We start from the raw sequence: 26567 nt of genomic DNA on the forward strand, positions 1-26567 counted from the left end.
TAAAGATTAATCTATAAAAAGAAAACACAGCGATAGTCTTAAAGGCTAAAGTCTGAAAATAACAACAATGATACCTGGTTGATAGGAAAGTTAGTGCAAAGTTTTCTTTCTTGTCCTATCAGTTTTCATTAAAGTAAACCTTGCGAAAAGCACAAAATAGTTTGAAAATTTCAATATTCTAAAATCCATGAGCAAATTTGAGATAACAGACATGCTTACTGGAATGAAAAAAAATATTAAATAACAAAGTTTACACTTAAAAATTATGAAATTTTGTATGGAGGATTTCAAAAACTGTGTTAGAGTGAAACCAGAAGTCATGTTGTATGTCGGATATCTCCAATTTTCAAACCGTGTTGTAGAAGTGCCATGTTGTACAAGGGATACCTGTATGTGTTAGTGTTTTTGTTTGTCAATAGACCAATTGTCTGGTTTTCTGTTTATTGTTGTTTATGGATGTTTTATTTATGATTATGGCAGTCAGTATATTTTGTGTGTGTTATTTTCTTTGATCATCTGAAGTATGTATTTGTAATATGCTTGCTGTTGTATAATAGCTTGTGTGTAAGTAGTTTGTCCTAAAATTTACAACCTAAAGTGATATGTGGTATAGTTTTATTCATGATGTAGCATTTTCTACAAATGTCATTTGTAACTGTTGTCCTTGAAAGTGTACTTTCTGTAGTTTTTGTATTTATTGCCTATTCTTGTATGGCAATCATGAACACTCTATCTAAGGAGGCATTCATGAATCACCCAGCAGTTGATGCATTTCTGTTTATGTGATCCTGGCCAAGATGATTAGGATGCTTATCATGGAGCTCCTCCTGGATCTAGGACTTCTTCATGGTATCTGTCTCTTGTGTGTATTATGTTAGATCAAAATGTTTGTTGTGTAGGTTTAAGTGTACTGTTTCTATCTGAAAGAGCTACAGTTTTGTGTAATTAATGATTCTCGATTTTATAGAAAAACTCTGTAGTGTGTGTATTTGTTTGTGGTGAAGATTTATATCCGTGTGGCCTTGTTCTCTCTCTCTATGGGAAAGACTCAAACTTTCTATGGAAGACATACAAGTAGTGTTTATATTTTCTTACTTTTCTTTTGGATTTGTTCTAGTTCTGTGTATGTAATTTTATAATTTCAAAAGAATATGTGAGAACTAGGATAATATGTGTTAGCTGCTTTAAATATGTGTTTTATATTGAACTTGTTGTTAATATTGAGTTTAATTTATCGTAGTATTTTATTTGTTTCCGTTTGATTTGTGTGTTCTGTGAGCCAAACTTACAGAACACAGATGAATCAAACAGAAACTAACTTGAAGTCCTAAATATCTGTAGACTTCATCTCACCTATGCCCTTTGATTTAATGTTGTCTCCATTTCTAAAAACAAAATCATTTTTCTTTGGGAGTTTTTGTAAAGTGTTTTGCATTTGTATATGCCAAATTCCATTTGAATGCCAGTGGAATAAATGTAACATATAATAGGTAATATATCTCTATGCATCAATGAATCTGTGAATGATTAGTTTTGTGTCACCCATGCGCATAGTGAGATATGTATTGTGGTCTGTTATGTTTGATTCTGTATTTGTATGTAGTGTTGTTTACCTATTGGATAGAAGTTTAAAGGCCATACAGAACTATAGTGGACTTAAAGGAATCTCCTTAGAAAATGCCTCATCTTAAATACATTCAGTTTGTTTTAATGTAAATGCAAAAAAGTCTGAGTTTAATGTTGTTTTGTAGCATTGTGTTATGTTTTCTAAAATTGTTGAGAATACTTTTATATAAATGTATACTGTATATTGTATATGCTGTCAAATACTTTCTTGTAATTTAAGTGTATGACATATAGGTTTCTGTCTTTTTGTGCACTTGTAGAATGACTATGAGTAGTAATTCTCTGTATTCATATTGTTTCTATGACAGTTATTTATTATTGTATGGTAATGTAGTATTTTTCTATATATATCTGTTGATTTACTTACTAATTAAATTGAACATTAAATGTAAACAAAAAACGTTGCACAAAAATTAAATTTGTGATAAATTTATATTTATCATAAATATCATATTTATAATAATTATATATTTTTTAATTTATAATATGATTATCCAGGAACACAAAATTGACAAAATTAGTTTCTTGTCTCTAAATTATGTGGTCAGGTCCACAACCGGTGGCTTCTGATTTTAGTCTTGATGACAGTCATCAGAAGTTCAAAAGTGCTCTGAATTAAATTGACAGGATTTGGATTTAGTGTGCTATTTCAGTTCCACTTCATTTTTGGCAGACCACCCATTTTTGTACACCTTCTATTTCAGCTGGTAACCAGAATTGTTCGGTTGGATGTAGCCGAGAAACATTTGCAATGTTGACATAACAGACTTCATGTTTCTCTAGCACAGAAACTATATTTGTTGCATAACGTGCAGCTGTGAGGCCTGGCCAAAAGACATACAAACCATTTGAATGGTTTTTCTTGAATCAGCTTCTTTTTAATATACTCACACTTAAAACAAACTTAAACCTTTGTGTACATTTCTTTGTTTATTCAGAGGCAAGGGAGTGCTGTGAACATTTGATATTGTCCTTTTGTTTTAATTGTTACTTAAACCAACACTTTCTGAGGAAATTTTGTATGATGTTTAAATTTTACCTGTGGATCAATCACCCCACCCTTACAATATTACATGTTTCCAGTGCAGTCACTTTCATTATAGGTAAAATATGACTCATTGTCTATAACAATGTCCAATATATTTGGCTGACGTTCACTTCTGAAGGACAAACATGTTGTGTGACTAGTATGATTTTAGCAAACTGATGAGATATTTTAAACTTTCCACCAAATTTTCTGAATGGCTGTCCAACTTTTCCAACCGGCTCGCTTCCATGAATTTCTTTTTCGCTATATTCATTTTAATTCCCTTTTACTCACTCCCTAGACATCTAGCAACAGTCTTACCACTTCTCAGCCTCTCTGTGATGCTGTAAACTGCCCTTCTTGCCATTCCATATCAATAAAATGCTTAACTGTAAAACTTCTCTTTTCTCATTTGTAAAATTCATCAACTACAATTCTTTGCTCTTTATTAGGGTGCTTCATTTTGTTTACATCTGAAATATTGTTGTCATGACAACAGAATTTAAATCTACAATCTAAGCAACACATTCCCAAGTTTTTAAAAAAAAAATATATATCAACTATGCTTGCCAAAATTGTGCAGATTTTCATTTACACATCTACTGTGTATATCGGAGTCATAGAAAAATAATCAAGAAAATACTGAACGAAAACTAAACATTTATATTTTTTAAAGAAAATGAAAAGTAAATGTTTAATATTTATTAAATTATAGATTTAATTTTCATTTCTAAAATAACAAACATAATCATTATCATTTTTATTTAAGTGCGTTTTATTATATTTCTGTAGTATATAAATGATGTGATAAAAATAATGTAATGATTAATAAAATATAACAAGAATAGAAGTTATTAATTTTTTTTCTTAGTACTTGGCTTGAATAATTCAGTATCAGTTCAGAAATAGCTGTTACCTGTACATTGTTTCTTTTGTTTATTTTATTTTAAATAAACGAAAGTAACACAAATTTGAATTGGGTCGAAACATAAAATGAATTTAATCAAATACAAGAAAGACATTTCTGATCTGATATCCGAATAAAATTAATATTTACAAAAATATATTTAGAAATTCCTTTATATTAATATAGTCTAAGATATAAAAATAAATTAAAAAAGGGAAACATTGGAACATTATTTTTTGTCTTGTTGTATTTTAATCAAATATTTATCAATACGGAAGTAAATCCATATAACTCATTATTGATAATGTATTATAAATAAAAAATGTGATTATCTTCGTTTGATCCCTTTTTAAGTTAATCAATATGTTTTAATCTTCTCATATAATGTGATAACATTTCAAAGTGATTTCTGAAAAATATTTTAAAACACTGCAAAATTTGACTAAAACATTTCAGTTTTGATTATAGTGTTAAAGTTGGAAGTTAAGATGCTTTCCCTCTTTGGTATTTGTACAGGGGACAGTTTTAAAGTATCATACATTGGTTCTTTATTAAGTTTACAATCATTTGGAGATGGTATTAGATGAACTTTTTTTTTATTTCGGATGAGACAGTGGATATGCTAAAAGGATGTGCTGAACATTGTCTTCTGTTAACAGGAGAGCCAGTACAACCGATGCTGTTAAGAGTTTACAAATTCCACAACTTTTATCCAGGCCAACAATGATGCATGAACCAAATTGTATAACTCAATTGTTTTGTAAGAAAAGGTTTTGGTTATTTTTAACAGACCAGGCACCATATATACTAAGTGTGTGCTCAAACATAGTGTCTCATATTTGAATAAATCAACACCATTGTCTTAACAGGATATGTGAAGCAATTAGGGCAAAATTTTCTTCAGTTAATGGCTTCATTCTGGAAATTAGAAAAGGCTTTGATTAAATGTTCTGTGAATTTTCATTTATAAAAGAGACTAAGTATCTTGCCACTCTCAAAACATCCTGTTATAACTACAAGGGACACATAGATTCAAGTGGTTTATTTTTATGCTGAAAATTTCTCATCCATGGGAGCGTTCGTTGATAAACTAGATGAAAAGTCTTCAGTGGCTACAATAAAACTCAAACCTGTTGAAACGAGAAGCTGTGTTACAGGAACTGTGTTACACTGTTCATACAAGTTCCTGTGTGGTTCATTTTCTGAGTTCAGTTCAGTTAATAATTCTGTCAAAAATGGTCGAATTTAATTGTTCTTCTCTTTCAATCGTTAAAAATATATTAGTATTTTCCAATTAATATCAGTTATACGATAAGATATTTTAGCAAATTAAAAAAATTCACTAAAATATCTTATCGTATAACTGATATGAATTGGAAAATACTAATACTACTTTTTTTTAATACTGTCGTATAAAAAAAAAATGTGAAAATTGAATATTAAAAAAATATTCAATTTTCACATTCTTTTTATTCTTTTACACGACATAATTCAAGAATTAACATGCAAACTTAAGTTAAAATTTTAAACAGAACGAAAGTGTTTACCGAGCCATTTGGCTCCATCTCCCGATAGAACTTGAAATGAACAGTGTGAATATTAAGGTTTTTCTTACAATATCGCCCGCATTTTAATATTTGTGTTTGTATTAACTGCAATAATGCTCTTAATGGTTGTACACAGGTATATTATCACAGTGCAGTAGAACTTAAACTGTTCATTTTAAATTCTATCTAAAACTGGCACCAAGTAGTTCTGTAACATATGTTTTCAATAAATTTTGACTTCTAAAGTTAGCTATGCTATTCCCCAGATTATTTTTGTGTATGTGATTTTTACGTTTAAATATGATATTAAAAATGCAAAATAATATTTTAGGTTATAATTCAAATTTAAAATTTACAATTTTTTCTATTAAAATATTTTTTACGTTCATTATATTATACATTATTTTTCAGGTATTGATAGAAACATTGGTTCAATTGGGAGCATCTGTCCGATGGGCTGCTTGTAATATTTATTCAACTCAGGTAATGTATAAAATTTATTTTTCAAAAGAATCGTTTATTTAAGTTTTATATATTTTTGTGGCTATATATTTGACAATCTTAATTATTTAATTAAATTAAGGAAATGTACTAATTTCCTAATGTCAAGTAGAAATTAGTATATTTTTAGTAAGGCGTAAGCCAAATGGCTCATATCCAAAGAAGGAAAAATGATAAATGTATCAAATTTTAAAACGGATTATCAAATAATTATACTTGACATTAGGAAATTAGTACATTTCATTAATTAATTTCTTTCTTTTTCTTTGTTTTTCTTTTTAATTTCCACTAATAGAACTAGGGTTTGGGAACTCTCGACATTCTCAAAGTCCCGGGACACGAGACAACCCATGATCAAAATCCTGGGACGTCCTGGGACTTTGAGACTTCTCAGAATAAAATTAGAATAGAGTTCATTTTTGACAGTAAAATCTTATAATTATAAAACCAACTTAGTAATCATACTAATCATTAATAATCATCACCTAATCTCTATTCATTAGTCATATAAATAATATAATAAACTAGCAATTAGACTTCTTTTCTGATTTAATAAAATATGCATTTAAAAAAATCAGAGAATTTACAGCTTTGTCCGACAATCTGTTTCTGATTTTTGTAATAATGCCTCCGGACAAGGAGAACACTCTCTTGTTTTCAACAGATGTTAGTTTTATTGTGTTTAAAGCTTTATAAAGTAGTTCCAAACTTTCAGTACGTTTTCCAGTTGCTTCAAATAATTGGAACTCTTTTTTTAATGTTGCTCTTGTTTGCAAGAATTTCGAGTACATTTTCTTCGATTTTTGATTGTCTGTTCCATTTGACTTTGAAATGACTCGTCGGGTTCGTTGTGTACAGTAGAGCTACTGGTACTGGGTTCGGCATCCATTATTTTCAAATCTGGGATAAAGAGGGATATTTTCAAAAAGTCTACAATACATATCTTCTGCAAAAGCAATAAGTGCAGTTTTATTCAAATTTGAAGTAAAAAAATCTGTATTTTACGACTGTGAGCTGTGTAGGCGAATGTGCAAATATTTTAACAAACATATAAACCATTGTGATCTTCTTTCTTCTAGACAGACTTTCAATGTTTGAAAGAACTGTACCGCCGGATTATCATTTGTCGTTGTCGATTGAATTATTTTCAGTAAAACATCAATTATTGCTTCGGCTGTGAGTAACGAAGAGTTTTATCTGCTTAAGGCATCTACAGCTATCTTGACTGGCTGCGATAAAGTAACGATTGACTGCAAAAGAAGAAGATTGTCTTCATTCCATTTGTCTTACATGTTTAAATCAATCAACTCTTTCTTTACGCAATTTTTGAGCTTCAAAAACCTTTCTGCCATTACAATTATAGAATTCTGCCTCATTTTGACATCCAGTAGTAAACTGAGTTCTTTTCCAAATTCTGATTTAACATATTTCTGTAATTGGCTGTTTTTCAGTGGACTCTTTCTAAACAATTTCACTAGGAATAGAGTTTCATCAAGCACTATTTTAATTTCATCCATTGGTTGTAGTGGGTAGTTTGTTTTGTAGCTGGCATTGCAGCTTCTTCATCAGAAGAGTTTTTGTTCTCCATGATTTCATCATCACTATCATCAGTATTTTCGGAGGTAGAAGCTGCAGATGTGGTAGTAGCCTGATTTTTTTTATTATAAAATGTGTCTATAACTCCTAGATGTATTGCGTGGTTCAAGCATAGGATCATCTCACTGGGACACCTCATAAAGTGAAATTGACAACTGACTGACTGAGCCCACTGTGGTGACAGACAGTCACAAATATCACAATCTCATAAACAAACGTCACAAAATAACAATATGGCGACGAACGTATTTATTGTGTACTCACTCAGTAAGTTACGTAGGAGTATCAAGTAATTACTCGTTAAGCTAACAGATGGTGCTCTCAATGACGGAGTGCGGGAAGCTAAGAAACTTTATTATGATCTTTTGAAAATAAAATTATTACAATACATTTTTCGACAAGTGTGTCTCGAGTCTTGACCCAAAAGTCCTGGGACCTGAGACAATTAAATTTAGAAAAAGTCCCGGGACTTCGAGACACAAGATGTCCCGGGACCCGAACCCTAAATAGAACACAAGTATCTTGTCTTATTTATGCTTTGGGATATTAAAATAAAAAGAAAATTAATACTTTCCGGATCTGAATCTTCACTCTTACCACAACTGTTGATTTGCCTTTTTCTGATAACTTGTTTAAACTTTGAGCTATTATCACATAATATCTTGAAAACTAAGGCCTATTGGATGAAATACTGAAAATGGGTACGCATTCACAATGTTAAGGTTTACCAAAATCCATGATCATGTCTTCCCCAGCAAAGACATTAAAGAAATTGATTTCTGTAATAATTTATTTAAAATAATGCAGTTATTCGGTATTTTATATATTATTGAGTTGCATTTTTTTTGTTTCTATAAGACAGAATATAAAATTTTCATAGAATTCAGGGTTAATGTTACCCTTGGTGCCAAGATGGCGGCTTGTGTCTGATTCCAGCAAGGAAACAGTGGGATGCACGTTCTAACCTAACCTATTCTAATAATTTGGTTGCTAGTAATTATGGTAATTTATTAGAATAGGTTAGGTTAGGTTAGAACGTGCGTCCCACTGTTTCCTTGCTGGAATCGGAGACGAGCCACCATCTTGGCACCAAGGGTAACATTAATCGAATTCAGATAGAATTATTTTGAATTATTTAATTTATTTTTAATTTTATTCTTTATAAATTTATAATTTATGGAAATATGTCTTTACACAAGCAATATTTTATTTTATTTAGAACAAATATTGCTTAAAATTAATTTATAACATCTTAAAATATTTTTGTTGATGTTTTGGCTTTCTATTTAATAAATACATTTTTAAAAAATGTACATAACCCAAACATATTAAAATATATATATATAATTTATATTTAATTATAGATTATTTTTAAAATAATTATTTATGTGTAATATATGATAGTTACTTTAACCATAGAATGAAGTTGCCGCTGCTCTCGCTGAAGCCGGTGAGTAATATTTATAAAATGAAATTAATAAAGAAATACACTTTATTTATATAAATTACGATTGATACAACAATATTTTTGTTACAAAGACTAATTGTTTAATACCATGTTTGATATATGTAATAAGTCAGTTTTTTTCTTATGAATGAATCTTCTTTGTATAAATTTACAAGTTATCTTAACACAGAAATAGAATGTGTTTACAGAAAAATCTTTACACTGATCTAAACAGATGGATTTTTGTATAAAGAAGGTATTGCTATAACAGCAATGATATATACTTATATCTCTAGTTATTTTAAATTAAGTAAGATGTCATAGTAGTTCAAAATACAGTAGAGCATCGATTATCCGATTTAATTGGGGACTGGGGTTGGTCGGAAAACTGAAAAGTCGGATAACCGAAAAGTATGAAAAAATACATTATTAGTATAGTGTATTAGGCCTGGTTTAAATACTAGCCTCCCTTTCATGGTCGAGCCAGTGCTGCCAGCTAAAACATGCAAAAATTTAACAAAAATAATATTAAAGTAGCCAAGACATGACCAAATATTGTAGCGCCACATCACTAGCGGACATTTGAATTTGCCGACTAGAACGCGGTCGGTTAACCGATAAGTCGGTTAATCGGGGGTCGGATAATCGATGCTCTACTGTATTACTAAATTTTATTTATAAACTATAAATAATTAGCTGTACAAGGTGATTCACTGTTGTTCAGTAGTTATTCTCAGAAATCCATTCGGCTGCAATTTGAAAAAATCATAGACCTATACATTTCCACCGTTGTCCGTTTGTCTGTCTTTCCTTAATCTCGAGAATAGAGTTAGATAGATGAAAAACAAGACCAGATATGGAAACCTTAGAGGCAGGAGGCCTCGATGAACTATATGTGAACTTCTGATGCAAACCGGAAGTCACATTATTTCAGTCCAAAACTTTCCCTGTGAAAACAGTTAATAGATGACTGGCACAACTTTGTCGTCAAAGGAAAAAATTAGGAAAAGGATGATGTACAGGAGCAAAAGCCACTACTAATTTGAGATGGAGAGCATATATTTTAAATAAATTAAAAATATGATTAAAAATTGCAGTCTGATATATTTATAAATATTTGCTTGTTAGAGATAGGAAGATGGTGCTAATAACCAAGCATATAGAGATGGACAGGGACACTTTGGTGACCTTGGATGACCTTGAAAATTACTTGTTCTCGAGATAGAACAAAATGATATTTTTAAATTGTAAGGGGCACTTTTCAGTCATTATATGGATAATATATGACAAAATAAATACCTTTTATAAAGAAGTCATATTTTCTTAAACTTAATGGTTTTCAAGATATCAGCCAATTTTTTTCTAAAAATCTGATTTCTCTCTTTGCTGAAAGTTTGTCCTGAGAACTAAGTTTATCAGTTTATTTATCAAAAAGCTTTACATGATAAACATGATAGTAATGAAAATACATTTCAAAATTTACTTGGATTAGATGCTGAAAATGTGCACTTTCTTGGCATATACAGGGATTTTTTTTTTTCTAGGAAAGGCAGGCATTCACTGCGTTTTGTAATTTACGTCTACTAATCTAATGAAAACTTTCTCGAATTCTGATTTTCATGTTTTTTTGTAGAAGGACGCTGAAAGTAAGCCATTTCCTTAATTGGTCTCCACGAAGACAGAATTAAGGTTTGCAGCCTGTGAATAAAGTTGGTGAAATGCACCTAAAGCTATCGGTGTATCAAATGCATCTTCATTTGAATAACTCATTGTGAAAACAGGAAACAAGTAAATGAAAAAGATCATTCCAAATAAAGACACTCCTTTATGCTTTAAAAAGTAACAATTCAATTTATTCAAAGCCTGCTTGTTCGACTATCTGATAAGATAAGATAAAGAATGAAAACTGATATAAACTTAAACCTAACCTTCAAAGCATCGAAACTTTCAGGAAAAAAAGAGATCAGATTTTAGAAGAAAGTGGTTGATATCTTAAATCATTAGGTTTAAGAAAATGTGACCTCATATAAAAGGTGTTTATTTTGTTCTGTACTATCAAATAATTATGTGCCTCTTATAATTTAGAACAAAATAGGTTTATAAATCTCAAAAACCTCTGATTTTTAAGATCATTCAAGGTCACCAAAAATTGTTCCCATCTGCTCTATAAACTTGCTTTCACTCTCGTTTTCCTATCTCTAATGGTTTTTAAGAAAAACTACTTAATGCTACCAGTGAATCACCTTTTATATGCACACTTACACACACTTTATTATATATATTTATTAGATATGTTTTTAATCATTCAGTTTATAAACTACAGATTACAAAGATATTTTCATATTTCACAGTGAACAATAAAATTAAATATTTATTTTTTTGCCCTGTGAGTGCTTAAAGGATGAGAGATTCTTAAACAGTCCATAAAAGAATATTGAATTGTTTAAGAATCAATGAAGACAAACATTTAATTTAGAAAATGGGAAGATATAATGAATAAGAAATGCTAATAGTGCCAGTTTATAACAGTTAATAGAAAAAGTTATGAAATAAAATGAAATAATAATATATATATGTATGAATACATAATGTTATAATGATGTATTTTTTCCCATGTAACTAACCTTGAACTTTCATTAAATAACAAAATAAAGTGTTAGACTTTTACATTTAAAATGCATATTTAACAGAAGGTATAATATTTTTTATTGAATTTAAGGAAAAATATTACAATTGAATGATAGGTATTGTACTCATATATTTGTGTTGAGAAGTAGTCCGTAATCGTCGTCTGTATTTTTTCCCCATCAAAAGTTATCTTACTTTTAACAACCAATTCAATAATCAAAAACTTCATCTGGAAGCCATTTCTTGCAGTTTTGAACTCATTATTTTGGAATATTTCTCAGATACAGATGTTTTGATTCTAATAGAAATACAATACATTAGACATATTGCATTATATTCGTAATGGCCATCAAGACTTGTGGAAACGAGCTTGCATATTGATAGATGTTAAAATCTATTAATATAAAAAATAAATGTTTTTTTTTTTACCTTATTTGACTTTAAAATTTTATGGCATATAAACTTTGTAAAGTAGAAAATGTTTAATGTAAAAGACATGTTTTCAAGTTTCATGAAAAAGTCTGTTGGAAAAAGGAATTCATAACGTGGAATATATTCATATTGAGGACAATAACAATGGCTGTATATTAAATGGTAGATTTAGCTAATTTATGAAAATGAACAACTTATCACTACATTAATATTATATTAATCTATAGCTATTAGGAATCAATTTAATATAAGTAAAGACAAAATGTAGTACAGTTGCATTTCTTTGATGATTATCACATTCATGTCTGTTATTACCTTTTTATTCATATCCTTTGATACCAATTTAAACTAGATAATATCCAACAATGACATCAAGTTACTTATGCAAGCAATTAAGTTATAAATACATATCTTATTATGAACCATTATGCAATCAAATACAACACATGACAATTCTATTGTGTCGTAACAAAAGTACAGATTTTCTCATTAAAGGTGAATAATCTCATTCAATTAATTTATAATGGGTAATATGAACGCACAATGGAATAAAATTTAGACACTTACATATGTAAGTTAAATAATTGACCGTTAGAACAATTTAATTATTAATAAAACCAAGGTACAAATCTCTAGATATATAAAACACTTTCTTGCCCTAGGTATAAACTTTAACTTACCTACAGATAAAATAATTGTAGATTTAATGGCGGATATAGATAAAAGTATTAAAGATTTACCTATTAAAAAAGAAAAGAAAAGTAACCTTATTAGCTCTAATACAGGACATAAAACACTTACACCAGAAAAATAAATATAAAATAAATTTAAGTAAAACTAAAAATTTTTAAAAAAATAATAATTTATCTATTATCAGGGCTGATAAAACGAAACAACTTATAATAATAGACAATAAGGATTTAGAAAATAAAACAAAAGAACAAATTAATAACGAACAATATATAAAATTAGATAAGAACCCATACGATAAAATTAAAAAAGATTTAACGAAAATTATAAAAAATATGTATTTGAGCAATAAAATTAAGGAAATAGATAAGAATAATATACTGAATTTTAAAAATAACAGAACCACAAAATTAAATGTACGGTTAAAAACACACAAAGAAAGTGAAAAATATAGATCAATAGTAGATTTTCGATATTCAATTCTGTATAATTTAGAAAATTACATCAAACAACAATTAAAAAGTATTGAAAATTCAAAAAATAGTATAAAAAATGCAGATGAAGTAATTAATATAATTCAAAAAATAAAAATAGAAAAAAACCGATACTTTAATCAGTCTCGATGTAAAAAACATGTATCCGAACATAAAATGGGATTTAATTAAAAACAGCCTTGTTAACGCAACCGTTAATCACGAATTAATAACTCTTATAGAATTTGCTTATAAAAAGAATTATTTTGAGGTTTATAATGACTTTTACAGACAAACGGATGGTGTTAGTATGGGGTCAAAAATGGGGCCTAAGCTAGCTGAATTGGTAACGAAAGATATCGATAATAAAATTCAAAATATTCCAGGCGTGAAAAGAGTAATGAGATATGTAGACGATCACCTACTAATTTTTAACAACCAGATAACAAATGAAAAAGTAATTTTTGATACGATAAATAACATAAACCGATATATAAAATTTGATATAGAATTAGAAAAATATAATAAAATTAATTTTTTAGACATAACTATAATAAAAGAAAATTTCTTATTTAAAACATATAGAAAACCATCTAACGTAAATAAAACGATTAGTTATTATTCACGTATCCCAGATACTATAAAAAAAGAATACGTATATGATAGACTTAAAGAAAATATATACAAGAACGAGTAAACAGAGTGAATGCCAAACTGAATTAAACAATTTAGATTATAAATTTATCCTTAATAACTACCCAAAACATTTATTAACGAATTGGCAAGCACAATATTATAAAAATAGGTTTAATACAAAAAATAAAAAAGATACTAATTATAAAACTTTCCCTTATGTAACTAAAAATATATATGATAATTGTTCTAAATTCCTTAAAAAGGACAATATAGCTTTGGCCCCGTCTTTGACGAATAAAATATCGCAACAAATACATAAGGTAACAAATCAAAGTAATATTAATATATGGGAAAAAATGTGGTTAGTTTACAAAATTAATTGTAGTTTGCCAACATCCGAAATATTACATAGGTGAAACTGGGCGGACGTTGGAATCACGTGTTAAGGAACACGAAGCTGCAATACGGTTGAAACATGATGCTTCCCCGTGGTTTACCCACATAAAAAATAACAAGTGCCAAATAGATAGTAATAAGACCAAAATTTTACACTATGAAAAAAATTCCTATAAACATAAATTTAAAGAGCATGTAGAAATAATAAAATATAACAGTAATAATAATAATAACTTAGTAAATATATCAAGTGGGATGCAGATCGACCAGCAATGGTATAATCTGATATAGGACGCAACGTGCTAGTAGTTTATATTAATAGAATCATATTGCGTTGACGAGTGAAAACTGTACCGAGAGGAATGTTCTAGAATTGTATAACATGCGGCGTTTTAATTTTTTAAAAAATGTGTAAGGTTTTGGAATATTTTTAAAGAAGGCCTGTACATATGTATAATTGATTATTTAAAACTTTGGAAATTTATGTTAAAAAGAAATAGGTTAAAGTGTTAATTAGATGTTACACTTTGCAATTACTTGTAGTATTGCTGTAGTGCACTGTTGCAAGGGAAAATAACCGTATTTTTAGAAAGAAATGTAAACAGAACTCGAAAGTACTGTATAAGTGTTAAGGAGTATACGAAGAACTTAAGGTATTGAAAAATGGTTTCTTAAAAGTGTTTCTTCTTTTTTCTGCTCGCGTTAGTTTTGTTAATATATAAATTTTATTTCATAGCACCGAAGAGGGGTCAGAAAAAATAATACTGATCCGAAATGCATTTGTAAAAAGGCAATAAAGGAGTTTTTCGGAACCTGTTAAGCCGTGAGGCAGTCTACCGTCAATATTGTTCGGATTAAAGAGACTGTTACTAGATCAATTAATATTGTTGTTTTAAATTGATGGGAAGAATTATCGACCGATCACTTCACTATTAAATTATTATGTCTATACATTATAGGTTTGATATTAAATTTTGTGGTTAATGTTACCTATGGTAGCGAACATGGCAGCTCGTCTCTGAAACAGTGGACACATTCTAACCTAACCTAAACTATTCTAATAAATTACCCCTATTTTAATAATTTGGTTGGCAATAATTATGGTAATATATTGGAATAGGTTAGGTAAGGTTAGAACGTGCGTCCCCACTGTTTCAGAGACGAGCCGCCACGTTCGCTACCATAGGTAACATTAACCAATTTTGTAATATAAAAATAACAATTTTAGCCTTGAACGAAAAACTATTTATTTGAACCACATACAATATTACATTACCATTATAAAAAAACAAGAAAATTTGAGAGATTGCAACCCATCCAATAGAAGATTATACACAAGTAAAGTTAACTTGTGTATAATCTTCATCAAAAAATGTAAACAGATTTAGTAATAAATCATTTCTTCTGTAATATAAGAGGCTATTAGTAAAATGAGATTGTTTTTCTCTTTAATAATTTTGAAACTAACACTTCAAAGCGTTACTTTCAAAACCATTTAGAAAATTAGAATCGAATAAGAAATAAGCTTATCTCCTGAATTACATTTTGTAATTTATACAAAGAATTTAAAGTTACATGTATTCATATCTGTGATTAGTTGGTAAAAAATAAACTAAGATTAATTTTAGAATTAGCATATTTAAAAAAAAAAGTTATTTTATATGTATTAAATCGTTACTCTGTAATTCAATGGTGTAATACAAATTAAAACGTAAAATTTACAGTATATCAGTTAAAAGATAAAAACCTAACTGTAAATATTTTTGATAGATGACATAATCACGAAAGTATTAAACTTGGCACCCACAACAGTAATAAATCAAAAATCAAAACTGCTTGCTGTGATAAATAAGAAAAAGTGAGGTCAAAAACGTTTCGAAATGAATATTTTTAGTTTCCTAAAGTACGACGACGTAATCGGAAAACCAAACGTCGAGAATTGGATCAACTATAGTTCTTATAAACAAAAATCTATAAATATTTTATAGCTATAATCCCTAGAGCTTTGATTCAAGATTTTAGTTATTGATTTTACTATCAATTAAAGCTTATTTTTCAAAAATAAATTTGATCAATTTGTGCAAAATTATCAGAATAGAAACCGTAAACCTGGCCGTAAAACATTTCACAAAAATTTAAACATAACACATTTAGATTCTAAGTGATTTACGGGTTTGATTTTTACTATAAATATACAGTAGTTGTATTCGTTAACCTTAATTTGTTACAAGAAAGTTTAATATTTTATGTAGAAGAAATGATCTCGATTTAGATTCGGTTTAAACTATTTTTGCATTCATTTGTAAATTCTTTATTGAATTTATCATCTAAAATTTACTAATTTAAAATTTATCATAACTAATAAGTACCTAAGACAAATTTTGTCATTACAGAACTTAATTCTTCTGTATTTTCTGTATTAAATATATGTATATAAATATACCTAATATTGAGTAATGTTAAAGAGAAATATCTCGGACATTTATTAATATAAAGCGATTAGCTTTGGAAAACGTATTTAATCGACTTATTTAATTCTGTAGGAATATCAGTATTTGCATGGAAAGGGGAATCGGAAGAAGATTTTTGGTGGTGTATTGATTCCTGCGTGCACTCTGATAATTGGCAACCAAATATGGTATGAGATAAAATATATTTTATAATTTGTAAGCACTTATAAATTGTATTTCTGTTTCACTTTTGACTTCTGATTATTTGTCTAGTAAATCCTACACACTCATTTCTTGTTCTAAATATTGTATATTCTTCTTACTTCTGTACATACTAGGATAAAGCTGCTTTGTCTTCTATTCAGAACAAATATTATATTGTTTAAATTGTGTCAACTCTCTTAATATCGGCAGAAATATACAGGTATACCTCATCTTACGTCGGTAATTGGTTCCAGGAGAGGCAACGTAAGTCGAAAAACGACGTAAATTGAATTTACTTGTGTAGTTATGACGTAAGTTGTAGTTTCGACTTACATCGTAACTAAACGCCAATAATGAGCACTTAAAGACTGCTAAATAATAAGACAACACAGAAACACAGATGTTTTCATGTTTCGTTCTCTAGGATTTATGATGATTATATTAACATTTACTGTAAATGTACATATTTTAATATGATTTTATGTGCTTTTAACGCTTTTCTAGTCATATTACGACTTCAATATTTGTGGCGGACGGATTTAAAGTCGAATAAAATGACTTAAACTTTGATTTTTATTTTTCTATATACTTTTTTGACAAATGACGTATAATCGGGAACAACGTAACTCGAGAGCGATGTAACTCGAGGTATACCTGTATATACCTTCCTTTTTTGTTGTAAATGCTGCTTCCTGAGAATATAGTAACTGTTAAGCTAAGGCTTATTTCATTTTGTCTTTGTTTTTCTAATAATAAAACATTTCGGTATTCTTTTAATTAATTTTATACAAAATTATTCTTTTCTTGAATATATATATATATATTATATAAAGTTAGGTAATTTCTTCTAATTCGATAAAATGGTATAAATTCTTATGGTAAATGACATAGATTGCTAATTTACATCAAAAATGTTTTTTTTTTTCCTATAAATTGTTGTAATGTGCCATTATTCAATAATTGAAAATATCTTAAGTAAATTAATTCTTCCTTAAAATCTTTCTAATATCTTACACTTTGCTTTTGTTATAATTAATTCTATTATATTGTATTGAAATATTTAATTTTATAATTCTATTATCTTAATTCTAAATCTAAATTTAGAATTAAGGAAATTAAAATTAGTATAATTAAATAATACATTAAATTTAAACATATTTAACTAACTATTAATAAGGTTACAATACAAAATATCTCAATTGGCAAGATTTTATCTTTGGTTCACGTAAATTTGCTTTAATCAACTCTAGCAATAATATATAATCAGTTAATTTTGAACACGTTTTCCAGATCTGACTAAAATGATTTAATTTAATTTAAATCTTATCTAATCATTAAATTTCTCAAGAGTTGATGACATACTTGTAATAATATCTGACTTATATAATTATTAAATAACTTATTTATCTAATTTTGTTTACATTATTTGCAGCTACTTTGCTAGAAATTCTATTACTTCTCAGTTCGTCTTACATATTATCGGGTTTGCAAAAGTGATACTCATGTGCATTGTTATCATCACAGCTTATTATTGGTACCGTGTACACAAAGTATTGCTTTTGTGAAAGTAAATTTAAACCGCTACGTATTTATAAAGAAAATATAAGTAGTTTTGTATAAATTTATTTTAAAAATAAAATATAATTACAGCTTTTTTTAAAATTATAATGGAGTCGCAGTTCTGTTTCCTTTTGAAATTTTGAACATTTAAAAGATTTCCCTTTTTTCCTTTTATTCCAGTGCTGCGGTAGGGATTAATCAGATAAATCAGTAATAAATGAAATGATCACCGTAATTAATCGGGTTAATTAAGTGCTATTATTAACGATTAACTTTTAGTAAGTGTTAGGTGCAATCTCTTATTAAGTGTAATAATTATAATTAATTTACAATATTCTGGAAGAAAAGAATTGGCCCAGACTCCTGCAACTCCTGCCTGCTGTGCAGGTGTGTTGCCAATTTCACTACCTGGATCTCCATCCTATTCTTTTCTTTCAGAACATTCAAAATTAATTAGAAAATATTATAATTATAAAATTCAACATAGTGTGCACCTAATGCTAACTTCTAGTTCCAAATTACTTAATAGTTAATCGTTAATAATAACATTTAATTAGCCCAATTAATTACGACAATCGTTTGGTTTATTATTATGTTGGACTTAGTGATGTTTATAGATCAGATAGATCACTAATTGCAATCTCTTTCTCCCTTTCTTACTAGTAGTTTACTCTCTAAATTGTCTTGGAATTTGATTTCTCTTTGGTGCAAATCTTGCTCTATCATCATCATTTTTTTCTTAGTTTTTCTTTTGTCACTTTTACATAACTTTCCTCTTGTAAGCCTGTCTTGGAAGTCTCTTTTCTTCCGTCCTGTTTACATGTTCAAACCATCAATATTATTCGACTAATTTATTTTAGCAAACGTCATTTCCATTGTCTTCAAACTTCTTATTTCACTTTCAGTCGTCGTCTATGTTCACTGTAAATTTAATACTTGTAGCTTAATTGTAGCATCAACTCTGAAGTGAATACTGACTTTGGCTTCACAATGACTTACAGCTCATATGGATTTATAGCTTAGTAAAATTATTTCTAAATATCAAATGTATACTTAATATTGCCTTCGCAGATTAAACATTTCATTTTGTGTGCAAAAATTCTTAAAAGCTAATTTCGTTTTTAATTATAATTGTATTCTTTTAAATACATTTGTAGTTAAAATTTAGATTTGTTTTTCTTAATTACTACAACAAAAATGTTTAGGGTAAATCCAACAACTAAGGTGGAATTCATCTTGGTATGCACTTCCAGCTTACGAGCAACTTCTCTGGAGTGGACACATGTTATTTACAAAATGGCAACAAGACTACCTTGTTGAATGCTTGCCACGGAAAACAGTTTTCTATATTTTATTACCAAAAGTTCTTGTAAGCAAAAGACAAATGATATTTATAAGAAATAACGAGCTCAGTGAATTTCACCATTTGTACCGTATCATGAAATAAAAGACAATCCAGCTTTTCTTCTTCTTTGGAAGTGCAAGGATTGGAAGCAGTGATCAAACTTGTTTGGTAGCTGCTTTCTGCATGTACGTATACAAGCGAGTAACCATGAGTTTGGAGTAATCACATATAGTGTGTAGCGACTTGTAGTTACTGCATGCTAAACGCAGTTACTCCTGACATGCACATTTGCTCATATCGGTTTGTCCGCTCCACTCAGTACTGTGTTCGCTGCTGCTGCTGGATGCTCCACATAGGACAACCATATACTCCACACAGTGAAAGAATAGGCATGAGTCAGCCTGAACTGGAAGTATCTGTCGGATGAAAGGGATGGAAGGAGACATATGGCTACTCCCTTGGGAGTTGAGACATAGATTTTGTTTTTTACATTTCTAAAACATTTTCACATCATTTTATCATAATTTTATTGTTTTATGTGTTTTATTACTTTTAATTCTAGCATTACTTACATGTTAAACACAAGTCTCCTTTCATCTGAGATAGATCCTTCCAGCTCAGACTGGCTAGTGTCTGCTCTTTTGCTGCCCAGCACAGACTATAGTATTTTATTTCTTGAGGATAGCTTCTTTAAAATTAGATGAATTTTTATAATTTATACACAGTTCAATCAATTTCTTTGAAAAAAATTCATTTATTATTGCAAAAAGGAGGAAAACTAAAAAGGAAATATAAATTATTTTTTTGTAAAATTGCTGTAACATTTTATTTTCTAAAAAATAACAATATAGAGAAGTTGGTTTACAGTTGTTTGTATATAGATTGATAATTGTGACCAAGGACAAAATAATTAAATTCTATTATTTTATTGTCTTTCATATCTGTGATTGTTCAATATTAGCTTCCTATATCTGTCACAATCGTCCGTTATTGAAATCATAAAAGAAAGTTTAAAAAGTTTTTAAAAATATTTTCTTTTAACTTTGCATTATATTATTTAATAACTGTAGTTTATTAATTATATTCATTGAATAGAATATAGAATAAAAAAGGATCGGTATTTACGTAACTGATTTTTAATATTAAACTTTCACCGCAATCTTAGATTTTGGACGATGGCGGCGATGCAACTCATCTGATGTTGAAAAAATATCCAGCAGTTTTCAAGGCAATCAAAGGAATAGTAGAAGAAAGTGTGACAGGCGTTCATCGTCTATACCAGCTTTCTAAAGCTAACAAATTGACTGTACCAGCTATGAATGTAAATGATTCTGTCACAAAGGTGAGACAAAGTTGTAAATATTTTAGTAAAGTAGTTTTTATCTTATTTATCAAAATAATTTAAAATGTAATCATTTCAATTAGAAACTTATCACTTCAAACAGCCTACTTTATTAGAGAACCGCAAACTTCTTTCTTAGGGTGGATGCACACGTGCAGTGCAGCAGTGAAAAGCGGTGACGCAAATGCATCTTCGCTGCACGGCAACATACACAGAAGTGCAATCTGCTGTAGATTTTGGCACATGCATACAGTATTTAAGATGGCAAACAATACACTGTTGTTATCCATGTGTTTATAAATTTCATTTTGTATGGCTCACTTTATTTAGCTAGAAGATTTTGTCAAAGATTTTGGATTACAGATATTTTCTTAGATCGAGGGAGAACTGATGAACAAAATATGCTTATTTCTTGATTAAGATTTCTCAATTTATGTTCCTTTCCTCTTTATTCTAATGTCGGTTACCTCAGTTAACCGTGTTGAACTTTCTGCCATTAAAACATGTGATTCTGTGTCGACTGAGAAACCAACTGTTATTGGCTGATAGAAACACATCTTGGCAGCAGTCATTACAAAAGATAGAATTCAACCAACTTTTGCAGTGTGAGAAAAGTGGCACAAAATCAACTTCTGTGGCGAAAAAAGTGACATCATTCTGCCGCACTGCATGTGTGCATACACCCTTACATTCATTTCCAAACATATTCCTTACATTTTATCTTGACTTCTTTTGAAATGCAAAAACCTATTATCATTGTTAAGGTTTTGAGATTCAAGAAAAAATGTAGATGATAAATAATGTTCTTGTGACTTTTATGTTTTTCGGTTAATGTTACCTATGGTATCGAAGATGGAGACGGGGAAATTTTTTTCCCTAGCGACTCGTCGGCGACGGGGAAATTTCTCCCCTCTCTACTTTCGAGATGGCCGCGTTTCCGGTAATCTCGAATCAGATTCTCGAGTGATAATCTCTACTGGGGGCGTACCCGTACTATCTGTCGCATTATGCAAATTAATACTAATTTTTCGACGTGCCCGAACTAATTTTCCGACGTGCGTCTATCGAAACCCGAACATTTATTCGTAAGGGAAGTCTTTTTTTTTTTTTTTTTAACTCAAGATATGAGTGATATAGATATTAATTCCGAAGAATTTTGGGCGGGATGTACTTCCCAGACTTTTTTCCAATTGTTGGAACACGATTATACTGAACTTGGACTTGACTCGCGAATAGACAGAGGGTTTAAATTAGCTGTCAAATTGGGGTTACAGCACACTGTAGACATTTGTTCGAAATGTTCCAAACCGTGCAAAGTAGTATATCGCAACGACAGAAAATCGTGTGCGATGAGATGCCACAAATGTTGGAACTTCAGCTCTGCCTACGACGGTACGTTTAAAGGTAAATGTGGAAACTTACCGTGGAATTCGATTTTGTTGTTTATATGGCATCACCTCGCGCTCGATTGCTCTACAAATATTTCTGCTAATGCCGCCGGAATATCTAACAAAGCTGCAGTCGATTGGTTGAACCATATCAGATTTGTAATGCTAGTAGCACTACATAATATTCTATCGTTCAAAATAGGAGGACCAAATAAAACTGTTGAAATAGACGAGACCGTTATTTGTAAAAGAAAATACGAAAAAGGTAGAAAGCTTAAAAGCACAAAATGGGTCGTCGGAGGCATTTGCCGAGAAGATAAAAGCTGTTTCGTTTGCCAAGTAAACGACAGGTCGGAAAATACTCTCAATTGGATTATATCGAAATTTATTAATTCGGGCACTACTGTATTGACTGACGAATGGAAAGGCTACTACAATATCGACAAATTGGAAGGAATTGAAATATCGCACAGGACGGTTAATCACTCTGAAAATTTCGTCGATCCAAAAACGGGAGTCCACACCCAAAATATCGAAAGACTGTGGGGATATTTGAAAAATAAAAAAAACCTTCCAAAACACTATACAGAAGACCTTTCCGATTCTTACATGTACGCATTTATGTATAGAAAATACCTGAATTGGCCTTCAAAAAAACTAGGAGATCGTTTTTTTACCTTCGTTCGACATTTACGGAATATATATCCCGGACGTGGAAAGGAACCAATATGGAAGGAACCCGCGACAGTCCCAGCAGCCCCTATAGCGGAAAAACGTTCAGAAAAAAAAGGAATGCGGGGGGGGCAAGTAAGAAGATTGCAGAGAAAAGTACTACTAAAAAGAAACAGAAAAGAACGACGACATCAAGTATTTCCGAGTCTTCAACATCAATTTCAACAAAGCGTCGAAGGACCGCGAAGGACCAACGCTAATGTAAGTTTATTTATACCATCTATATATATATATGTTTAAAATAGTTTAAAATATCTTTTAACATCTAGTTAAGTATAATTTATTGTCGTCGTCGTCGTCGTCGACGGTTGCCATCTTGTTTGCACGTTAGCTTGCGTGCAGACAAGGCGGCGACCGGAAACGCGGCCATCTCGAATGTAGGGAAAAAAAATTTCCCCGTCAGCGTCTAGTATCTAGGGGGAAAAATTTCCCCGTCGCCATCTTCGATACCACGGGTAACATTAACCTGTTTTTCTAACTGTGCATTTCCCCTAAAGATGGATGAATCCTCAGTTTACCAAACGAATATTTTCATATTAATACACAGTGTTTGATGATTGTATTAAAATATGTTTTAAGAATTTTAAAGTGCAGGACAGTTCCATTATAAATATTATAACGAGTCATAAACATTAATGTCTAATTTGAAAGTCCTTGCATATTTATTTTTTAAACAAGACACCTTATTATGTTTGTCTTTGTAATATTTATTGTATTAATTTTATATGATTTAAAATATACTTAATATGTCAGCAGTTTGTAAGAAAAATTTATAAAAAGCAGTGTTTTAATTATCTTAAAAATGTATTCATCTCATTAAAAGAATCAAAAGTAAACAAAGCAATCAATTTTTTATAATTTATTTTAATATAAAGATTTATAAAAAATATTTAACAATATTTGATAAAATTTTCTTGATTAAATTTATAAACATTTTCTTATAGAGATTTTAAAATAATTTGAACATGTAGCAATGCATAATGATTTTTAGCAGTATAGTTAATGTATTATAATCACTACTGTACTTTATAATTTATATATATTTCTATCTATCTATCCAAGTGAAACATAATTTTCTAATTTTGAAGTATTTTCTTGCAGAACATATATATTTTTTATATTAGCGAGCCTGAGGCCGAAGTCTTCATGCAAAAATGTGTACGTCAGACGTTCGGTGTTGCTTTTCTGTAAGCCTAGAAGTTTGGCAATGGCGTTCGGAAAGTCAGTGGAATCATGCTCGACATTCCAAAGGCCATTGCCAAACTTCTAGGCTTACAGAAAAGTGGCACCGAATGTCCAATGTACATGTTTTTGCATTGAAAACTTCAGCCTCAACCTCACTATTATTTATATATTATTAATACTGAATTTAATGTGTGGAATTGTTAATTTTGATTCTATCCTATAACACTAACAAGGGAACTGCCGGCGAGTTAAGACAGAATGATAAGCAATTGCTGATTGTGGCTGATTTTATATGATTAACAATGCATTAACTTTCTTAATACCTTCTACGCTGTGCTATAGGATATACTCAACTGCCCTGACTTGCACTACTTGAAGCTTGCAACATTATTCCTCGACTATTCAATAACAGCTCTGGTAACATCTTTAGTGACTGTGAATCTTTGATTCACCCTCAACAAGGTTGGACTCCCAGACCTTCAGATTCCTCAAATTATGTGATCATTCTCCCGAGAGCTTGTGGAGTCCGTGGTACTTGGTCTTGGATGACAAAATTCCTGAAGTGCAGCTGGAGCATTGCCATTGTTTTCATAAAACAACTTCACAAAAAATGCATGTTTTGACATTGTGATGATTACCACAGCTGATAAGAATGACATTCAGTGATTGTGACACGTTCATATCCAGAATTTTGCCATGTTTATTCAGAGGAAACTGCTTGTTGTTTACATTGCCAAAAATGTCATAGTTGTAAATATTGGTATCAATTTTCCACGGAACTGTGTTTCGCACGTCCTGAAATTTCACCGTAACAAATTTGGTTGCATTTGAACTGTTAAATATTTTCCAGTCAGCATTGAATAGGACACTCTAATTACAATTACACAGTACTTTAAAAGCATGTGATATCTACAACTAATTGTTTTTCCTTTTCCAGACCAAATTCGACAATCTGTATTGCTGCCGAGAATCTGTACTTGATGCGTAAGTAAATTTTCTTTTAAGTAATAAAAAAAACATCATAATTTTTAAGTAAAATTAAATACTTCATTCAAAATACGTAATGGGTTTAACACACAGGCCGAGACATGACAAAAATACACATTATGCAGAAAAGGAATAATAATTAATTTAAATAAATAGATAAAATAACTAGCTTTTATATACTCGTTCTTTCTTTCTTGCATCTAATATAAACTCACAAATGTTAAAATAATTTTAAAACCTGTACTCTATTAAACGGAACATGTTCAGTACACGAATTTATTTTTTAAATACAAATAAAATTAAATAATATTTTTCGATATAACTACTTTGGATTTTTTTTTGTACAGATTAAAGCGATCAACAGATGTCATGTTTGGTGGTAAACAAGTTTTAGTGTGCGGATATGGAGAGGTAAATATTTTGATATTTTAATTTAAAAAATTAATATTTAATCAACATAATAAATTGATATATAATAAAAGAATGAATATTTTTTTTTTTTAGGTAGGAAAAGGTTGCTGTTCTGCATTAAAAGGATTAGGTAGCATTGTCTATGTAACAGAAATTGATCCTATATGTGCTCTGCAAGCATGGTAAAATATATTACTTTTATTTATTTATTTTTAAATAAATTATAACCGTTTAATCAATAAATACAACTTCATCAAAAAACTGGAACTGTACTTGTAGAGTCACAAATCACACCTAAACTCAAATTTTCCAGCAAATAAACATAAAAACTTACAGATCGAATGTTTTCGGCCACAAATTTATCGGCCTGCATCAACACGGATGTCATTCCTGTATCAACAGCTTGGAAACAGTATCTAGACTCATAATTGACGTCATACACTATACGTCACAGCTGTTTACGATCTTTTAAAATTTACAAGGTGGCTACGTTCTATTTATAGAATGCTTTTTTTGTTTATTTTTTCCCGAAGAAGGCCGAAAACGTTCGATCTGTAAGATTTTACATTTATTTGCTGGAAAATTTGAGTTTAGGTGTGATTTGCGACTCTAACAGTTTAATCATTTCAACTCTAAAGGCATTTTTATCAAATTTTTGCTAATTATTAACATGATTTTGATTTTTATTGATTTAAATTGTTACAAAATTCAATACATTTTTGGAAGTAAAGAAGCAATTTGCAAAGAAAAAATATTTATTTATAATTTATATCATAAAAAATGCCTTTTTTCTTTTTTGATTTTTTGTGTATATAGTGATTCACTGGCGGCTTTCAGTAATTTTTTTCTTCTCGGAAACCATTAGAGATAGGAAGATGGGAATAATAACCAAGTTTACAAAGCAGACGGGAACACTATTTGGTGACCTTGGTTGACCTTGAAAATCAGCCATTTTTAGTACAACAAAGTGGGTTTTTTTTTAAATTATAAGGGGAGTTTTTGAGCCATTACATGGATAGTATGCAATAAAATAAACACCTTTTATAATAGGTCACAT

At 29.8% G+C, this 26567-nt stretch overlaps 1 protein-coding gene across 4 annotated transcripts in view; it reads left to right on the top strand.

Moving 5' to 3' along the window:
* Positions 1-26567, top strand: part of AhcyL1 (Adenosylhomocysteinase like 1) — a 63873-nt gene that overhangs the window by 28718 nt on the left and 8588 nt on the right. For all 4 annotated transcript variants that reach the window (XM_067269901.1, XM_067269904.1, XM_067269902.1 and 1 more), the window contains exons 5-11: positions 5519-5590; positions 8624-8654; positions 16450-16544; positions 20631-20807; positions 25050-25096; positions 25447-25510; positions 25604-25692. In XM_067269901.1, the coding sequence (XP_067126002.1) occupies positions 5519-5590; positions 8624-8654; positions 16450-16544; positions 20631-20807; positions 25050-25096; positions 25447-25510; positions 25604-25692 (575 nt within the window). The remainder of the gene's footprint in view (positions 1-5518; positions 5591-8623; positions 8655-16449; positions 16545-20630; positions 20808-25049; positions 25097-25446; positions 25511-25603; positions 25693-26567) is intronic.

This window comes from Centruroides vittatus, unplaced genomic scaffold (assembly GCF_030686945.1).
Source record: "Centruroides vittatus isolate TY-2023 unplaced genomic scaffold, ASM3068694v2 contig_359, whole genome shotgun sequence".
NCBI classification, from domain to species: domain Eukaryota; kingdom Metazoa; phylum Arthropoda; class Arachnida; order Scorpiones; family Buthidae; genus Centruroides; species Centruroides vittatus.